Consider the following 14,935-nt stretch of genomic DNA (forward strand, 5'->3'; position numbering starts at 1 on the left):
TGTTATTATTGCATGAACACACAAGTTCCTGGCACATTCACCGCGGTTCCACTCGTTCCCTGTGTTTGATACATTCAGGGCCACGAGGATAGCTGCAGCTCCACTGCTGCAGAAACAATGTGCATACTCAATGGCAATATGAATCCAGACACAGTCATTTCTTTTCAAGTGGTTAGAGTAGAGGGTGATTTGTTACTTTAGTATTGGGATTATTCCTCGAACAGATTTAACAGATTTACCTCAAGCTGTTTCTGAGAAGGAATTTAGGCTGTGGACAATGATTATCTCTAGTAGTAGTAGTAGTAGTAGTAGTAGTAGTAGTAGTAGTAGTAGTAGTAGTAGTAGCCATAGTAGTGGCAGTAGTAGCAGTAGTAACAGTAGCAGAGTTACAGTGGCAGCAGTAGTAGCAGTAGTAACAGTAGCAGAGTTACAGTGGCAGCAGTAGTAGCAGTAGTAACAGTAGCAGAGTTACAGTGGCAGCAGCAGTAGCAGTAGTAACAGTAGCAGAGTTACTGTGGCAGCAGTAGTAGCAGTAGTAACAGTAGCAGAGTTACAGTGGCAGCAGTAGTAGCAGTAGTAACAGTAGCAGAGTTACAGTGGCAGCTGTAGTAGCAGTAGTAACAGTAGCAGAGTTACAGTGGCAGCAGTAGTATCAGTAGTAACAGTAGCAGAGTTACAGTGGCAGCAGCAGTAGCAGTAGTAACAGTAGCAGTAGCAGTAGCAGTAACAGAGGTACAGTGGCAGCAGCAGTAGCAGTAGTAACAGTAGCAGAGTTACAGTGGCAGCAGTAGTAGCAGTAGTAACAGTAGCAGAGTTACAGTGGCAGCAGTAGTAGCAGTAGTAACAGTAGCATAGTTACAGTGGCAGCAGTAGTAGCAGTAGTAACAGTAGCAGAGTTACAGTGGCAGCAGCAGTAGCAGAGTTACAGTGGCAGCAGCAGTAGCAGTAGTAACAGTAGCAGAGTTACAGTGGCAGCAGCAGTAGCAGTAGTAACAGTCGCAGAGTTACAGTGGCAGCAGTAGTAGCAGTAGTAACAGTAGCAGAGTTACAGTGGCAGCAGCAGTAGCAGTAGTAACAGTAGCAGAGTTACAGTGGCAGCAGTAGTAGCAGTAGCAGAGTTACAGTGGCAGCAGCAGTAGCAGTAGTAACAGTAGCAGAGTTACAGTGGCAGCAGTAGTAGCAGTAGTAACAGTAGCAGAGTTACAGTGGCAGCAGCAGTAGCAGTAGTAACAGTGGCAGCAGTCGTATCAGTAGTAACAGTAGCAGAGTTACAGTGGCACCAGTAGTAGCAGTAGTAACAGTAACAGAGTTACAGTGGCAGCAGCAGTAGCAGAGTTACAGTGGCAGCAGCAGAGCAGTAGTAACAGTAGCAGAGTTACAGTGGCAGCAGCAGTAGCAACAGTAGCAGAGTTACAGTGGCAGCAGTAGTAGCAGTAGTAACAGTAGCAGAGTGACAGTGGCAGCAGCAGTAGCAGTAGTAACAGTAGCAGAGTTACAGTGGCAGCAGCAGTAGCAGTAGTAACAGTAGCAGAGTTATTGGCAGCAGCAGTAACAGTAGCAGTAGTAACAGTAGCAGAGTGACAGTGGCAGTAGCAGTAGCAGTAGTAACAGTAGCAGAGTTACAGTGGCAGCAGTAGTAACAGTAGCAGAGTTACAGTGGCAGCAGCAGTAGCAGTAGTAACAGTAGCAGAGTTACAGTGGCAGCAGCAGTAGCAGTAGTAACAGTAGCAGAGTTACAGTGGCAGCAGCAGTAGCAGTAGTAACAGTAGCAGAGTTACCGTGGCAGCAGTAGTATCAGTAGTAACAGTAGCAGAGTTACAGTGGCAGCAGTAGTATCAGTAGTAACAGTAGCAGAGTTACAGTGGCAGCTGTAGTAGCAGTAGTAACAGTAGCAGAGTTACAGTGGCAGCAGTAGTATCAGTAGTAACAGTAGCAGAGTTACAGTGGCAGCAGCAGTAGCAGTAGTAACAGTAGCAGTAGCAGTAGCAGTAACAGAGGTACAGTGGCAGCAGCAGTAGCAGTAGTAACAGTAGCAGAGTTACAGTGGCAGCAGTAGTAGCAGTAGTAACAGTAGCAGAGTTACAGTGGCAGCAGTAGTAGCAGTAGTAACAGTAGCATAGTTACAGTGGCAGCAGTAGTAGCAGTAGTAACAGTAGCAGAGTTACAGTGGCAGCAGCAGTAGCAGAGTTACAGTGGCAGCAGCAGTAGCAGTAGTAACAGTAGCAGAGTTACAGTGGCAGCAGCAGTAGCAGTAGTAACAGTCGCAGAGTTACAGTGGCAGCAGTAGTAGCAGTAGTAACAGTAGCAGAGTTACAGTTGCAGCAGCAGTAGCAGTAGTAACAGTAGCAGAGTTACAGTGGCAGCAGTAGTAGCAGTAGCAGAGTTACAGTGGCAGCAGCAGTAGCAGTAGTAACAGTAGCAGAGTTACAGTGGCAGCAGTAGTAGCAGTAGTAACAGTAGCAGAGTTACAGTGGCAGCAGCAGTAGCAGTAGTAACAGTGGCAGCAGTCGTATCAGTAGTAACAGTAGCAGAGTTACAGTGGCACCAGTAGTAGCAGTAGTAACAGTAACAGAGTTACAGTGGCAGCAGCAGTAGCAGAGTTACAGTGGCAGCAGCAGAGCAGTAGTAACAGTAGCAGAGTTACAGTGGCAGCAGCAGTAGCAACAGTAGCAGAGTTACAGTGGCAGCAGTAGTAGCAGTAGTAACAGTAGCAGAGTGACAGTGGCAGCAGCAGTAGCAGTAGTAACAGTAGCAGAGTTACAGTGGCAGCAGCAGTAGCAGTAGTAACAGTAGCAGAGTTATTGGCAGCAGCAGTAACAGTAGCAGTAGTAACAGTAGCAGAGTGACAGTGGCAGTAGCAGTAGCAGTAGTAACAGTAGCAGAGTTACAGTGGCAGCAGTAGTAACAGTAGCAGAGTTACAGTGGCAGCAGCAGTAGCAGTAGTAACAGTAGCAGAGTTACAGTGGCAGCAGCAGTAGCAGTAGTAACAGTAGCAGAGTTAGTGGCAGCAGTAGTAGCAGTAGTAACAGTAGCAGAGTTACCGTGGCAGCAGTAGTATCAGTAGTAACAGTAGCAGAGTTACAGTGGCAGCAGTAGTATCAGTAGTAACAGTAGCAGAGTTACAGTGGCAGCAGCAGTAGCAGTAGTAACAGTAGCAGAGTTACAGTGGCAGCAGTAGTATCAGTAGTAACAGTAGCAGAGTTACAGTGGCAGCAGTAGTAGCAGTAGTAACAGTAGCAGAGTTACAGTGGCAGCAGCAGTAGCTAACAGCCGTAGCAGTAATGGTCATCTTGGTATCGAACAAGGCTAGCCCTGAGCGGCAACAACTGTGTCCTCCTCCCACCCCCTCCCCTTTTCTGTCCCCTGGCTTTCTCTGTTTTTTATCAAAGTCCTCCTTTTATACCCCCTTTTTTCTTATTTTTGAAGTCCCCACTCTCGTAAAAAGGCAAGCTGGTGGTTTGGCCTGAGCCCAGGGTATGAGGGAAAGGGGGAGAGGAGGGAAGGGGGACTGGAGGAGGGGGGATTGTAGGTTAAGTTTAAGCTAGCCCTGTGGTTTCCATTGAAGGTGTTAGGGGGAGGCGGAGGGCAGTAAAAGTTAGAATTCTAGAGCCTCCCTGTTTTTATTTTATGATTGGCGCTGCTTTTTTTTCACGGGCCTGGGTCTACAGCTAGTGGTGTGAATAGCTGCCCAAGGTGACTGGATCCTAATAAAGGCCTGGCCAGCAGGGATGGGGCCTCCAGCCCAGCCATGAGACTATCTTTATAGACCAGCTTATAAGTCTGGGCCTCTATTAAACCCTGACAGGGCCAAGCTGAGGAATTTAGGGCCAGGAAACGAGAGGAATATAGGGTTTGTTTGTCAGGGGGTGGTGGAGTTTGGAGGCTGGAGCTGGAGAAGTTGGGGAGTTGAAGTTTGAGGGGTGACCAGGGGTGAAAGTTGAAAGAAGTGGTGTTGGGAGGGGGGGGGGGTCAACATGTGTGGTGTGCCTGTTACTGAGAGTGTGCAGTGTCTGTGTGTTTGTCAGTGTGTGTGGCAGGTGTCGGCATGTCTGTTGGCGTGTGCGCATGCGTGCGTGCATGCATGTGTCGTGCGCGCACCTGTGTGTGTGTGTGAGTGTGTGTCTCTCTTGGGAAGTATGGAATCCAGACGTGGTGTAGCTCAGTGCCCAAAGGAGCATATTTCGAACATAATTATGTTTAATTTAGCGTAGGAGCATGTGACTCAAGGTACAACTGTGACGTCAATGGGTATGGCAGTCATCGTGTGGGACTGAGTTTGAGTCTGCAGTCTGCAGCAGTGGGAGGGGCAGACCGAAGCGGACACCAGTTGTGCATGGACATTTTGGTCTCTCATCTTCCTATACCTTAGCTACCTTGTGGGGTGTGTGGCAGATTTCTCCTGAGGCAAGTGGATGCCAGTCTCAGTGAGCCAGTCACTGTGGAATGAGGGATCCCTAGCTGCAGCCACAGCCCCGCCCATTCAGCCGCCAGGCCCTATCAGAGACTGAGATCTGTCAATCTAATCAATCACACCTCCACTTATCCTCACTTATCTGCCTGTTGTAAAATGGTTTGTTTTCTTTACCTCTGTCAATTACAGCCCCTCCCAACTCTCAAACAGACACTTAACTCTGATCTGTGACCTGAGGGCTCAGTGCTGCCCCCTTAGGGTGAATGATGTTAGGGTGCACTGGGGACATGGGACTAAAAGTCATGTCTTCCATTCCATTCTGACTGTGTCTATCTTCTCACTACCAATAGTCAGCCAAAATCTCCCTGTCTTTATTTGGTGTAGTCTAACCTAAGCATGCCTGAGTGAAACTGTACGATAATGGCTCGCTAACAGCAGTATTCGACTGCAAGCAAAAATGTAACAAAATCAAACAACTCATCCACCTCTCTTATATTCTGCAGCGGTGGAGACCCAGAGCACCAGCTCAGAGGAAATGGTTCCCAGCTCTCCCTCTCCACCTCCCCCGCCACGCATCTACAAGCCCTGCTTCGTGTGCCAGGACAAGTCCTCCGGCTATCACTACGGGGTCAGCTCCTGTGAGGGCTGCAAGGTGAGGAGGCCCCTGCTTTAGCTTCATGATCATCAGCATCACTGACAACACTCAAACTTAACACTGGCAGGCAGCATGCAAATGGTCTAGTTTCTAATGTCCAAAAGTATGACGTAGCTAACGCTGTAGGATAGAGCAGGTGAAAGTATTGAACACAAGATGTCGAGACGTCGCCATAGGAATGTAAGAGATCAAAGCCTGGATGAGGAAATCATAACAGTACAAAACGTACTAAAATGTTTCAGTTGGGAGTCCCGGGATCTGATAAATGAACAGACATGAAAGGTTGAAAGAGAACGTGGCCGTTACAATGTCACTCCCTCCATCGGACCGCGTTTCATCTTCTCCTTTCCCTCTCTTCTCTCGTCTCCAGGGTTTCTTCCGACGCAGTATCCAGAAGAACATGGTGTACACCTGTCACCGAGACAAGAACTGCCAGATCAACAAGGTCACCAGGAACCGCTGCCAGTACTGCCGACTGCAGAAGTGCTTTGAGGTCGGCATGTCCAAGGAAGGTGAGAGACGTAAGAGAGGCTGGGGGATGGGGGCTACTGACCTAGGACATCCAGGCCCTGTGATACGGAAGCAGGAACGCAAGCACACACACTCATGCACAAACACACACATGGAAGTGCACACACACACTCAGAGTATATAAACAAAGCACTCAATATGCTTTTAGATAGTCACTGGCATAGTTTGATCTAAAATGATTCACCCAGGAGGAAGTAGGAAGTGAAACGAAGAAGCAGCAGGGTGGTGATTTGGAAAGACTGGGCACAGTACCACCCTTATGACTAATCATGTTACTAAATGACTCTTCCTGCGAATCAGCGTCCCAAATGACACCCTATTCCCTATATAGTGCACTGCTTTTGTCCGGTGCAAAGTAGTGCACTTTCTAGGTTACAGGGTGCCCTTAGGGACACAGACTAGGTGTTTCACCAGTCATCTCACTCTCAACACACCCTTGCCCTACCAAAACCCCTCACCTTTCGCTCACACTTTCATTTCAGTATAGTCGCTCTCTGTAAAAATAGCCTTTTTGACTTGGCTCCAACTGATCATTCTGTTATGACAAATACAAAAAATGAGAGTGATAGCAAATTCTTGGTCACAAAGACCTCAATTTACTCAATGTGACTGTATTTCTGTGAGAGAGTGTGTGCGAGGTGAGGTGAGTGGTAGGAAGGTTTGCCCATGGGACACTTATGTGGGTGTATTGTTTGTGTGGGATGTGTGTTAGGACGTGGATCACATTGTCCCCCTGCTATTTCTGGATATCCTGAGAGGAAGGAAAGAATGGGAGGAGGGAGAGAGAGGGAGGAAGAGGGAGGGAGATAACAGTGAATGGAGAGATAGTGTCATCACTTTGTTTAAGTGCTGTTATAAGCTGGATTGTATAATATGGCTCACTAACTGGTACGTAACATCACCGAATTGCGGCGAGTTAGTGGGAAGCCAACAGAAATTCTCACTCACCTAGTCTGTGTTATGTTCCTCCTTCTGCTCTTCCTCTCCTCCTCTTCCACCTCATCCCCCTCTTAATCCTCCTCTTCCTCTTCTCCTCCCTAGCAGTGCGTAACGACAGGAACAAGAAGAAGAAGGACGTGAAGGAGGAGTTGGTGCCGCCGGAGAGTTATGAGCTGAGTGGCGAGCTGGAGGAGCTGGTCAACAAAGTCAGCAAGGCCCACAAAGACACCTTCCCCTCACTGCTGCAGCTGGGCAAATACCACACCGTAAGAGTCTCACACATTTTGATATTTGTCCTTTTTTCCTGTTAGAACATACTGATTCACATCCCATGTAAAGACACTAATCCACTATGAACATGTACACTTTCCCAACTCAAAAGGCCAGTTTAGGGTAAATCAAATTTCTCCAAATCAAATCAAATGTCATTGGTCACATACACATATTTAGCAGATGTTATTGCGGGTGTAGCGAAATGCTTTAGTTCCTAGCTCCAACAGTGCAGTAGTATCTAACAATACACAACAATACACACAAATCTAAAAGTAAAAGAATGGAATTAAGAAATATATAAATATTAGGACGAGCAATGTCGGAGTGGCATTGACTAAAATACAGTAGAATAGAATACAGTATATACGTATGAGATGAGTAAAGCAGTATGTAAACATTATGAAAGTGACTGTGACTAGTGTTCCATTATTAAAGTGGTCAGTGATTCCATGTCTATGTATATAGGGCAGCAGCCTCTAAGGTGTAGGGTTGAGTAACCGGGTGTTAGCTAGCTAGTGACAGTGACTAAGTTCAGGGCAGGGTACTGGGTGGAGGCCGGCTAGTGATGGATATTTAACAGTCTGATGGCCTTGATAGAAGCTGTTTTTCAGTCTCTCGGTCCCCGCTTTGATGCACCTGTACTGACCTCGCCTTCTGGATGATAGCGGGGTGAACAGGTCGTGGCTTATGTCCTTGATGATCTTTTTGGCCTTCCTGTGACATCGGGTGCTGTAAGAGTCCTGGAGGGCATGCAGTGTGCCCCCGGTGATACGTTGGGCAGACCGCACCACCCTCTGGAGAGCGGTGTGGTTGCGGGCGGTGCAGTTGCCATACCAGGCAGTGATACAGCCGGACAGGATGCTCTCAATGGTGCATTTGTAAAAGTTTGTGAGTGTTTTCGGTGACAAGCCAAATTTCTTCAGCCTCCTGAGGTTGAAGATGCGCTGTTACGCCTTCTTCTCCACACTGTCTGTGTGGGTGGACCATTTCAGATTGTCAGTGATGTGTACGCCGAGGAACTTGAATCTTTCCACCTTCTCCACTGTGATCCCATCAATGCGGATAGGGGCGTGCTCCCTCTGCTGTTTTCTGAAGTCCACGATAAGCTCCTTAGTTTTGAGGGAGACGTTATTTTCCTGGCACCACTCCACCAGGGCCCTCACCTCCTCCCTGTAGGCTGTCTCGTCATTGTTGGTAATCAGGCCTACTACTGTTGTCATCTGCAAATTTGATGATTGAGTTGGAGTGGTGCGTGACCTCGCAGTCATGGGTGAACAGGGAGTACAGGAGGTGGCTGAGCACGCACCCTTGAGGGGCCCTTGTGTTGAGGATCAGCGAAGTGGAGGTGTTGTTTCCTACCTTCACCACCTGGGGGCGGCCCGTCAATGAACAGCATTCTTACATAGGTATTCCTCTTGTCCAGATGGGATAGGGTAGTGTGCAGTGTGATGGCGATTGCATGGTCTGTGGACCTATTGGGGCAGTAAGCAAATTGAAGTGGGTCTAGGGTGACAGGTAAGGTGGAGGTGATATGATCCTTAACTAGCCTCTCAAAGCACTTCATGATGACAGAAGTGAATGTTATGGGTCGATAGTCATTTAGTTCAGTTACCTTAGCTTTCTTGGGTACAGGAACAATGGTGGACATCTTGAAGCATGTGGGGACAACAGACTGGGATAGGGAGAGATTGAATATGTCCGTAAACACTACAGTCAGCTGATCTGCGCATGCTCTGAGGACGCGGCTAAGGATGCCGTCTGGGCCGGCAGCCTTGCAAGAGTCAACATGCTTAAATGTCTTACTCACATCGGCCACGGAGAACGAGAGCCCACAGTCGTTGGGAGCGGGCCGTGTCGGTGGCACTGTGTTGTCCTCAAAGCGGGCGAAGGTGTTTAGCTTGTCCGGAAGCAAGACATCGGTGTCCGCGACGTGGCTGGTTTTTCCCTTTGTAGTCCGTGATTGTCTGTAGACCCTGCCACATACGTCTCTGTCTGAGCCGTTGAACTCTGACTCCACTTTGTCTCTGTACGGATGTTTGAGAGCTTGGTAGATGATTGGTTGGTGTACTGTAAGACTGGGAGAACATTCTACCTAGTTGGTTGATGTCCAGTCAGTGGTGTTATTATTCTACCTGAATAATAATTAAGCAATAAGGCCCGAGGGGGTGTGGTATATTGGCAATACACCACAAACTCTCAAGGTGCCTTATTGCTATTATAAACTGGAGCGGTAAAAATTCATGTTTTGTCATATGGTCTGATATACCACGGCTTTCGGCCAATCAGCTTTCAGCTCGAACCACCTAGTTTATAAGGGCTCCTGAGTGGCGCAGCGGTCTACTGCACTGCATCTCAGTGCTAGAGGCGTCACTACAGACCCTGGTTCGATCCCGGGCTGTATCACAACCAGCCGTGATCGGGAGTCCCATAGGGCGGCACACATTTGGCCCAGCGTCGTTCGGGTTAGGGGAGGGTTTGGCCGTGGTAGGCCGTCATTGTAAAATAAGAATTTGTTCTTCACTGACTTGCCTAGTTAAATAAAGGTAAAAATATATAAATAATAACCAATAGCTCTTCTACCTGATCAATGTCTAATAAGAACCCTGTCTGTGTCCCTGCCATCCCCACGCTCACTATCTCGCTCTCTTTCTGTCTCTCCCATCCTCCAGAACTCCAGTGCAGAGCAGCGCGTGCAGCTGGACCTGGGGCTGTGGGATAAATTCAGTGAGCTCTCCACCAAGTGCATCATCAAGATCGTGGAGTTTGCCAAGCGCCTCCCCGGCTTCACCACCCTCACCATCGCTGACCAGATCACCCTCCTCAAGTCAGCCTGCCTGGACATCCTGGTACTTACCTGGTTCTTTCTATCCCCTCATCTGCTCTGTCAACGGACCCTGTTAAATTCTCTGGGACTCAGAGACGTGGCAATGTAATGATGAGGGGATACTGCCTATCAGTGGATAGTGGCGGTATTGCAAGAGTAGGCCCACGTGTAGGGGTCGTGCTGTATAGAGGTAAAGGTGAACAGATGACGACAGATTAGATTGTTGTTTAATGGACAATCGATAAAGAACATAGCCTACTATATGGTTTAGCCTTCCTGTTGAATTTTTTTATTTATATCCTTCCCCCTCTCTTTTTCGGTCTTTCCATCTTTCCCCCTCCCTCTTTCACCCCTAGATGTTGAGGATCTGCACGCGCTACACCCCAGAGCAGGACACCATGACTTTCTCCGACGGGCTGACCCTGAACCGGACCCAGATGCACAACGCAGGCTTCGGCCCGCTCACAGACCTGGTGTTTGCCTTCGCTGGCCAGCTGCTGCCTCTGGAGATGGACGACACAGAGACGGGCCTCCTCAGCGCCATCTCCCTCATCTCTGGAGGTACTGCACACTGAGGGGATTAATACTATTTTACTGCTAGCCAATAAAACATTAAGAACTAATACAGACCTAAATGTCTTTGAGGTGTTAGGCCGCGATAACATCCTCACTCAGTTACAATACCAGTAGAAATGTGGGGATGAAATAGTTTGGTTGCACTACACTTGACACTTTATTTACTTGTAGTTGTTACCAATGACATGATACAATTGTAATGACCTAAAAATCATCAATTACATCGTTCCCATCCTAGTCTGATGGCTGTTATGTGTCCGGTTTGTCATGTATTGTGTATATAACTCGGTCCTTTCCCCCGTCCGTCCCTCAGATCGTATGGACCTGGAGGAGCCCCAGAAGGTGGACAAGCTGCAGGAGCCCCTGCTGGAGGCCCTGAAGATCTACGCTCGTCGCAGACGCCCCAACAAACCACACATGTTCCCCCGCATGCTGATGAAGATCACTGACCTCAGAGGCATCAGCACCAAGGGTCAGTATTGTTATAGTACAGAATAGTACACTACAATACACTAGACCACCACCTAACACACACAGTCCGAATAATACATATAGATTATGGTGGATGCAGAACATTTGAGATAGCACTTGGACGTCAGGATTACTTCCATAACGTCTGGAACATCTAGCACTATAAGCAAACGCTAAGACATTACTTTCCAGACTTGTTAACATGAATGTTTTTTCTGTGGTGTGTGAACAGGTGCTGAGAGGGCCATCACTCTGAAGATGGAGATCCCAGGCCCCATGCCTCCTCTGATCAGAGAGATGTTAGAGAACCCAGAGGCCTTCGAGGACCAGACAGAGAGCAGTGGAGAGAGCTCCCCACCGCCTGCCCCTCCTGCCGCTCCACCAGCCTCCACCAAGCCCCCCACCACCATGAAGACTGAGGCCGAGGACGAGGAGGACAGCTGGGGGACAGAGAACGGAAGTGAGCCCTCCCCAGAGGAGGAAGATGAGGATGATTATGATGATGGGGAGGAAGAGGACAGGGGCTCGGACAGTGAGGGGGAATCCTGGGCTCTGGAGAGTAGCAGCGAAGGGGATAGGAAGAGCCATGCTGGGAGGGCGCAGTGAGGAGGAGAGGCGATCACACACAAATACAGTCTGTTCACTCAAATACACACACTAACTGACGTAATCATACACACGCGTGTGCGCGCACACACACACACACACACAGACACACATACACCCACCCTAGCCCTTCCAATGCTGGCCCTCCCTCGCTTTCCTCTGTATCCTCTCCATCTCCCTACTGCACATCAGTCTCTCCAAGCAGGACATGACAGGACAGCAGAGACTTACACCTAACTGTACAGACACTATAACTCAGGTTCTCTGACTCACAGGTTCCTGATAAGTAACATGCAGACACGCAGAGAGACTTGCAGAGATACTATTATAAAAGAGGGACGGAGAGACGACATGATGCAACCGACTGGACTCGTGACCCCTGATATAGAGAAGAGGGAAGATGGCGTGATGACAACAAAGAAAACGGACTCTCTTTGACAAAAAAAATCTCATTTTTTACTATCTTTTTGTTTGTATCTACATAGAGGAAAGGCCAAAACAGATGAACTGAACTATAGATTATTTCCAACGGATGCAAAGCAAAACACGTTTCTCAAAAAGACGAACACAGGATGAAACCAAACTGAATATGCTAATCGATTCTTTTGCTGTTATTTGCTTTTGAATATTGTTTAAAAAAAAATCTTGACTTTTCTTTCTCTTTCAATGTATTAATTAGTCCATACATATCTATATACCATTATATTTGGTTTGTTTGTAATCCTGGTTTTGTAAATGATTTCTTTAGATGAGGTTTTGTTTTTTGAGGAGTTTTGGATATCCAGAGAGAGACGAATCAGAATCCCAACTGGCAGACCTCGAACTGAATCTTCTTTCCAACTGCGCCGCTGGTGTTTTTTGGGCAGTTTTGCTCACCGTAGATGTCAATGATAATCAACTCAGTAATGTTGTGTTACAGTGACTAAAGTTGTGATTTGTGTTGTTTATCAGGGGACTAGCATTAATCTATGTGCTTCCTTTCAACGCAACAAACTATGCTGTCGAATGGATAGTGTCTCAGTGCCAAAGTTAGCAACTCAACACACATTGACATATAAAATTATACACACGCACACACACACACACACACACACACACACACACACACACACACACACACACACACACACACACACACACACACACACACACACACACACACACACACACACTAAACCTCGAACCTATAACAGATGTGCCGTTTTGGCTTTGTTTGGTAGACAGAGATTGACCGTTGGCCGTAGCACTTGGCTGTGGCACTTTGATATCCTGTTTTATACTATACATCTTTATTGCCCAATATTGACAGTACAGTCAATGGCAATCTCATCTTATTCAGCAGTCATGCAATTGACGAACACAACGGAAATGTAGAGAACTATCATCAAATGCCTGTGAATCCAAAGCACTATTTAACAACGTACACAAGCAAACACTCACTGACACATGATCAACACACACACCGACACACACAAGTTCAAACCAGGAACTGTTATGGACAACGACATGAAAACAGACTTCTCAGGGCTTCTCTGTTACTAAGGACCAAACCCTAGCGGCCGCCAAGCTGTAGGGTGCGCTAGAAACAGGCAATATTTATGTGTGTGTATTTTTGACTCAGTCAGTCGGATCTGACCAGTTAACTCCTAGCTCTGTGTACATAGAAGATAGATGACTGGTCTACAAACGGCGTGGATGCCAGCCAGTCTGTTACCCTTTTCACACTATCATGCCAACCCAAACCAAACCAGTGCTGGCATAGATATTCTATTTTCACATTGTCCTTTCCAGCACAGTTCCAGGAACTATGGTGGGTGCATAGCCAGGCCAGCTCTGTACAGCTTAGTTTGGCTCGGCTCACTAGTGTGAAAAGCACTCATCTGTCTCAGACCAGACCTGGCCAGCAGCATTGTCAATGACCTGCCTGACCTGTGCTCTGTGCTGCTGGCATCCAAGAAACCAACTACCTTCTCATCCAAAGCCATTACATCATCATGTCTTTGTAATGTTGTAGGATATACCCTCTCTCTGTCTTCTTCAATGAAGTGGCAGGCCAATGTGTCCTCCTGTCATTTCTACTTCTCAATCTTCTATGTTGCCAACATGTCCCAGTCAATATGTAACCAACTGTTCATAATGCAGCTGGCTACGTGTACATCCAGAGTTTTGTATACAGTCTGGCTACGAAGATACAGTATATGAACAGGAACGCAACAGACTCCTCCCAGCGGTAGAGAAAGAGGCCTACTGTACAGTTCTCTCTGAATGTGGCCCTCCTAGTTGGTTTTGAGTGTGTGTACAGGCTTTAGCATGTCTCCTCTGTCATTGGGTGAATGTTCTCTGTACGGTGCTGTGACGTCACACAGGATCGCGGAGAAGCAGAGCGGCGAGGTTTGATGACCTCATTTCCTCTCGGCCTGCCCTGCCAGGCCTTCATGATGCAAACGTTGCGATTACGTTGTTTTGATGCCGGTGTTCTTCTCTGTAAAACATGGCCACGGTATTGTCCAATCTTCTGTTCATACCAACTCTGTCATACAAAGAAAAAGCCATATGAACTGTAAGACACAATAAATTACTTTTGTGAGATTAATATCATATTTCCTTTGAGAAATGTCTCATTCTCTTAAAATGTGTTGTAGCATTTTTTCTTATCAGTTATGAAACTCTTGGATGCACTTATGATACTGATGTGAATATTTCGTAAACAACCCTTCAAATGATTTGTTACCAAATGTTTTTCTGATAGCCCCCGTTCATTCACCAGCAGTGAGCCTTGCTACTGAGTCCATTTCATTAGAACTGAGCACTGCAATGACGTCATCAACACAATGACTACCAATAGTGGGCGCTCTTGCACTTTGGGTACAGAGAACAGCCAGCAGCAGCAGTGTCTGTACACCAGCCCTGCATATAGGATAGAACCGAGCAGGCACTAGTATTACCAGTGTGTTACAATTCGTTCATTTTACCTCCTACTCTAGACAGATGCATACTTCCACTCCGTGTCCTTGGAACAGTGCTACAGTATACGCTGAGTGTACAAAACATTAGGAACACCTGCTCTTTCCATGACAGACTGACCAGGTGAATCCAGGTGAAAGCTATGATCCCTTATTGATGTCACTTTTTAAATCCTCTTAAAATCAGTGTAGATGAAGGTGAGGAGAAAGGTTAAAGAAAGCCTTGAGGCAATTGAGACAATGATTGTGTATGTGTGTCATTCAGAGGGTGAATGGGCAAGATGTAAGTGTCTTTGAATGGGTTATGGCAGTAGATTCCAGGAGCACCGGTTTGTGTCAAGAACTGCAATGCTGCTGGGTTTTCCCCCGTTTTTCAACAACGCTCAACAGTATCCTGTGTGTATCAAGAACGGTCCACCACCCAAAGGACATCCAGCCAACTTGACACAACTGTGGGAAGCATTGGAGTCACCATGGGCCAGCATCCCTGTGGGGCAACTCAATATTAGGAAGGTGTTCTTAATGTTTTGTACACTCAGTGTATTATAGCCTCGATGGTTGTTTTTATTAATAGACGTAGACACTAGAGTGAAGAGTGATAAACAGAGATGGGGTTCTATCAACTATATGATTGCCATAATTAACTATCGTTAAAAATACAGATCAATAAAGAGGGACTGGGGATT

The 14,935-nt window shown here is 47.1% G+C and overlaps 1 protein-coding gene across 2 annotated transcripts in view; it reads left to right on the plus strand.

Moving 5' to 3' along the window:
• Window positions 1-12,239, plus strand: part of LOC120061038 (retinoic acid receptor gamma-A) — a 31,209-nt gene extending 18,970 nt beyond the window's left edge. The window contains exons 2-8 of one of the 2 annotated variants that reach the window (XM_039010534.1): window positions 4,915-5,063; window positions 5,437-5,578; window positions 6,639-6,802; window positions 9,479-9,655; window positions 9,990-10,194; window positions 10,523-10,681; window positions 10,913-12,239. In XM_039010534.1, coding sequence (XP_038866462.1) covers window positions 4,915-5,063; window positions 5,437-5,578; window positions 6,639-6,802; window positions 9,479-9,655; window positions 9,990-10,194; window positions 10,523-10,681; window positions 10,913-11,286 — 1,370 coding nt within the window. In that variant the 3' untranslated portion in view covers window positions 11,287-12,239. The remainder of the gene's footprint in view (window positions 1-4,914; window positions 5,064-5,436; window positions 5,579-6,638; window positions 6,803-9,478; window positions 9,656-9,989; window positions 10,195-10,522; window positions 10,682-10,912) is intronic. The other variant, XM_039010535.1, reaches the window with a different exon arrangement.
• The last annotated feature ends 2,696 nt before the right edge of the window (window positions 12,240-14,935 follow it).

The sequence above is a fragment of the Salvelinus namaycush genome, chromosome 16, assembly GCF_016432855.1.
Source record: "Salvelinus namaycush isolate Seneca chromosome 16, SaNama_1.0, whole genome shotgun sequence".
NCBI lineage: Eukaryota > Metazoa > Chordata > Actinopteri > Salmoniformes > Salmonidae > Salvelinus > Salvelinus namaycush.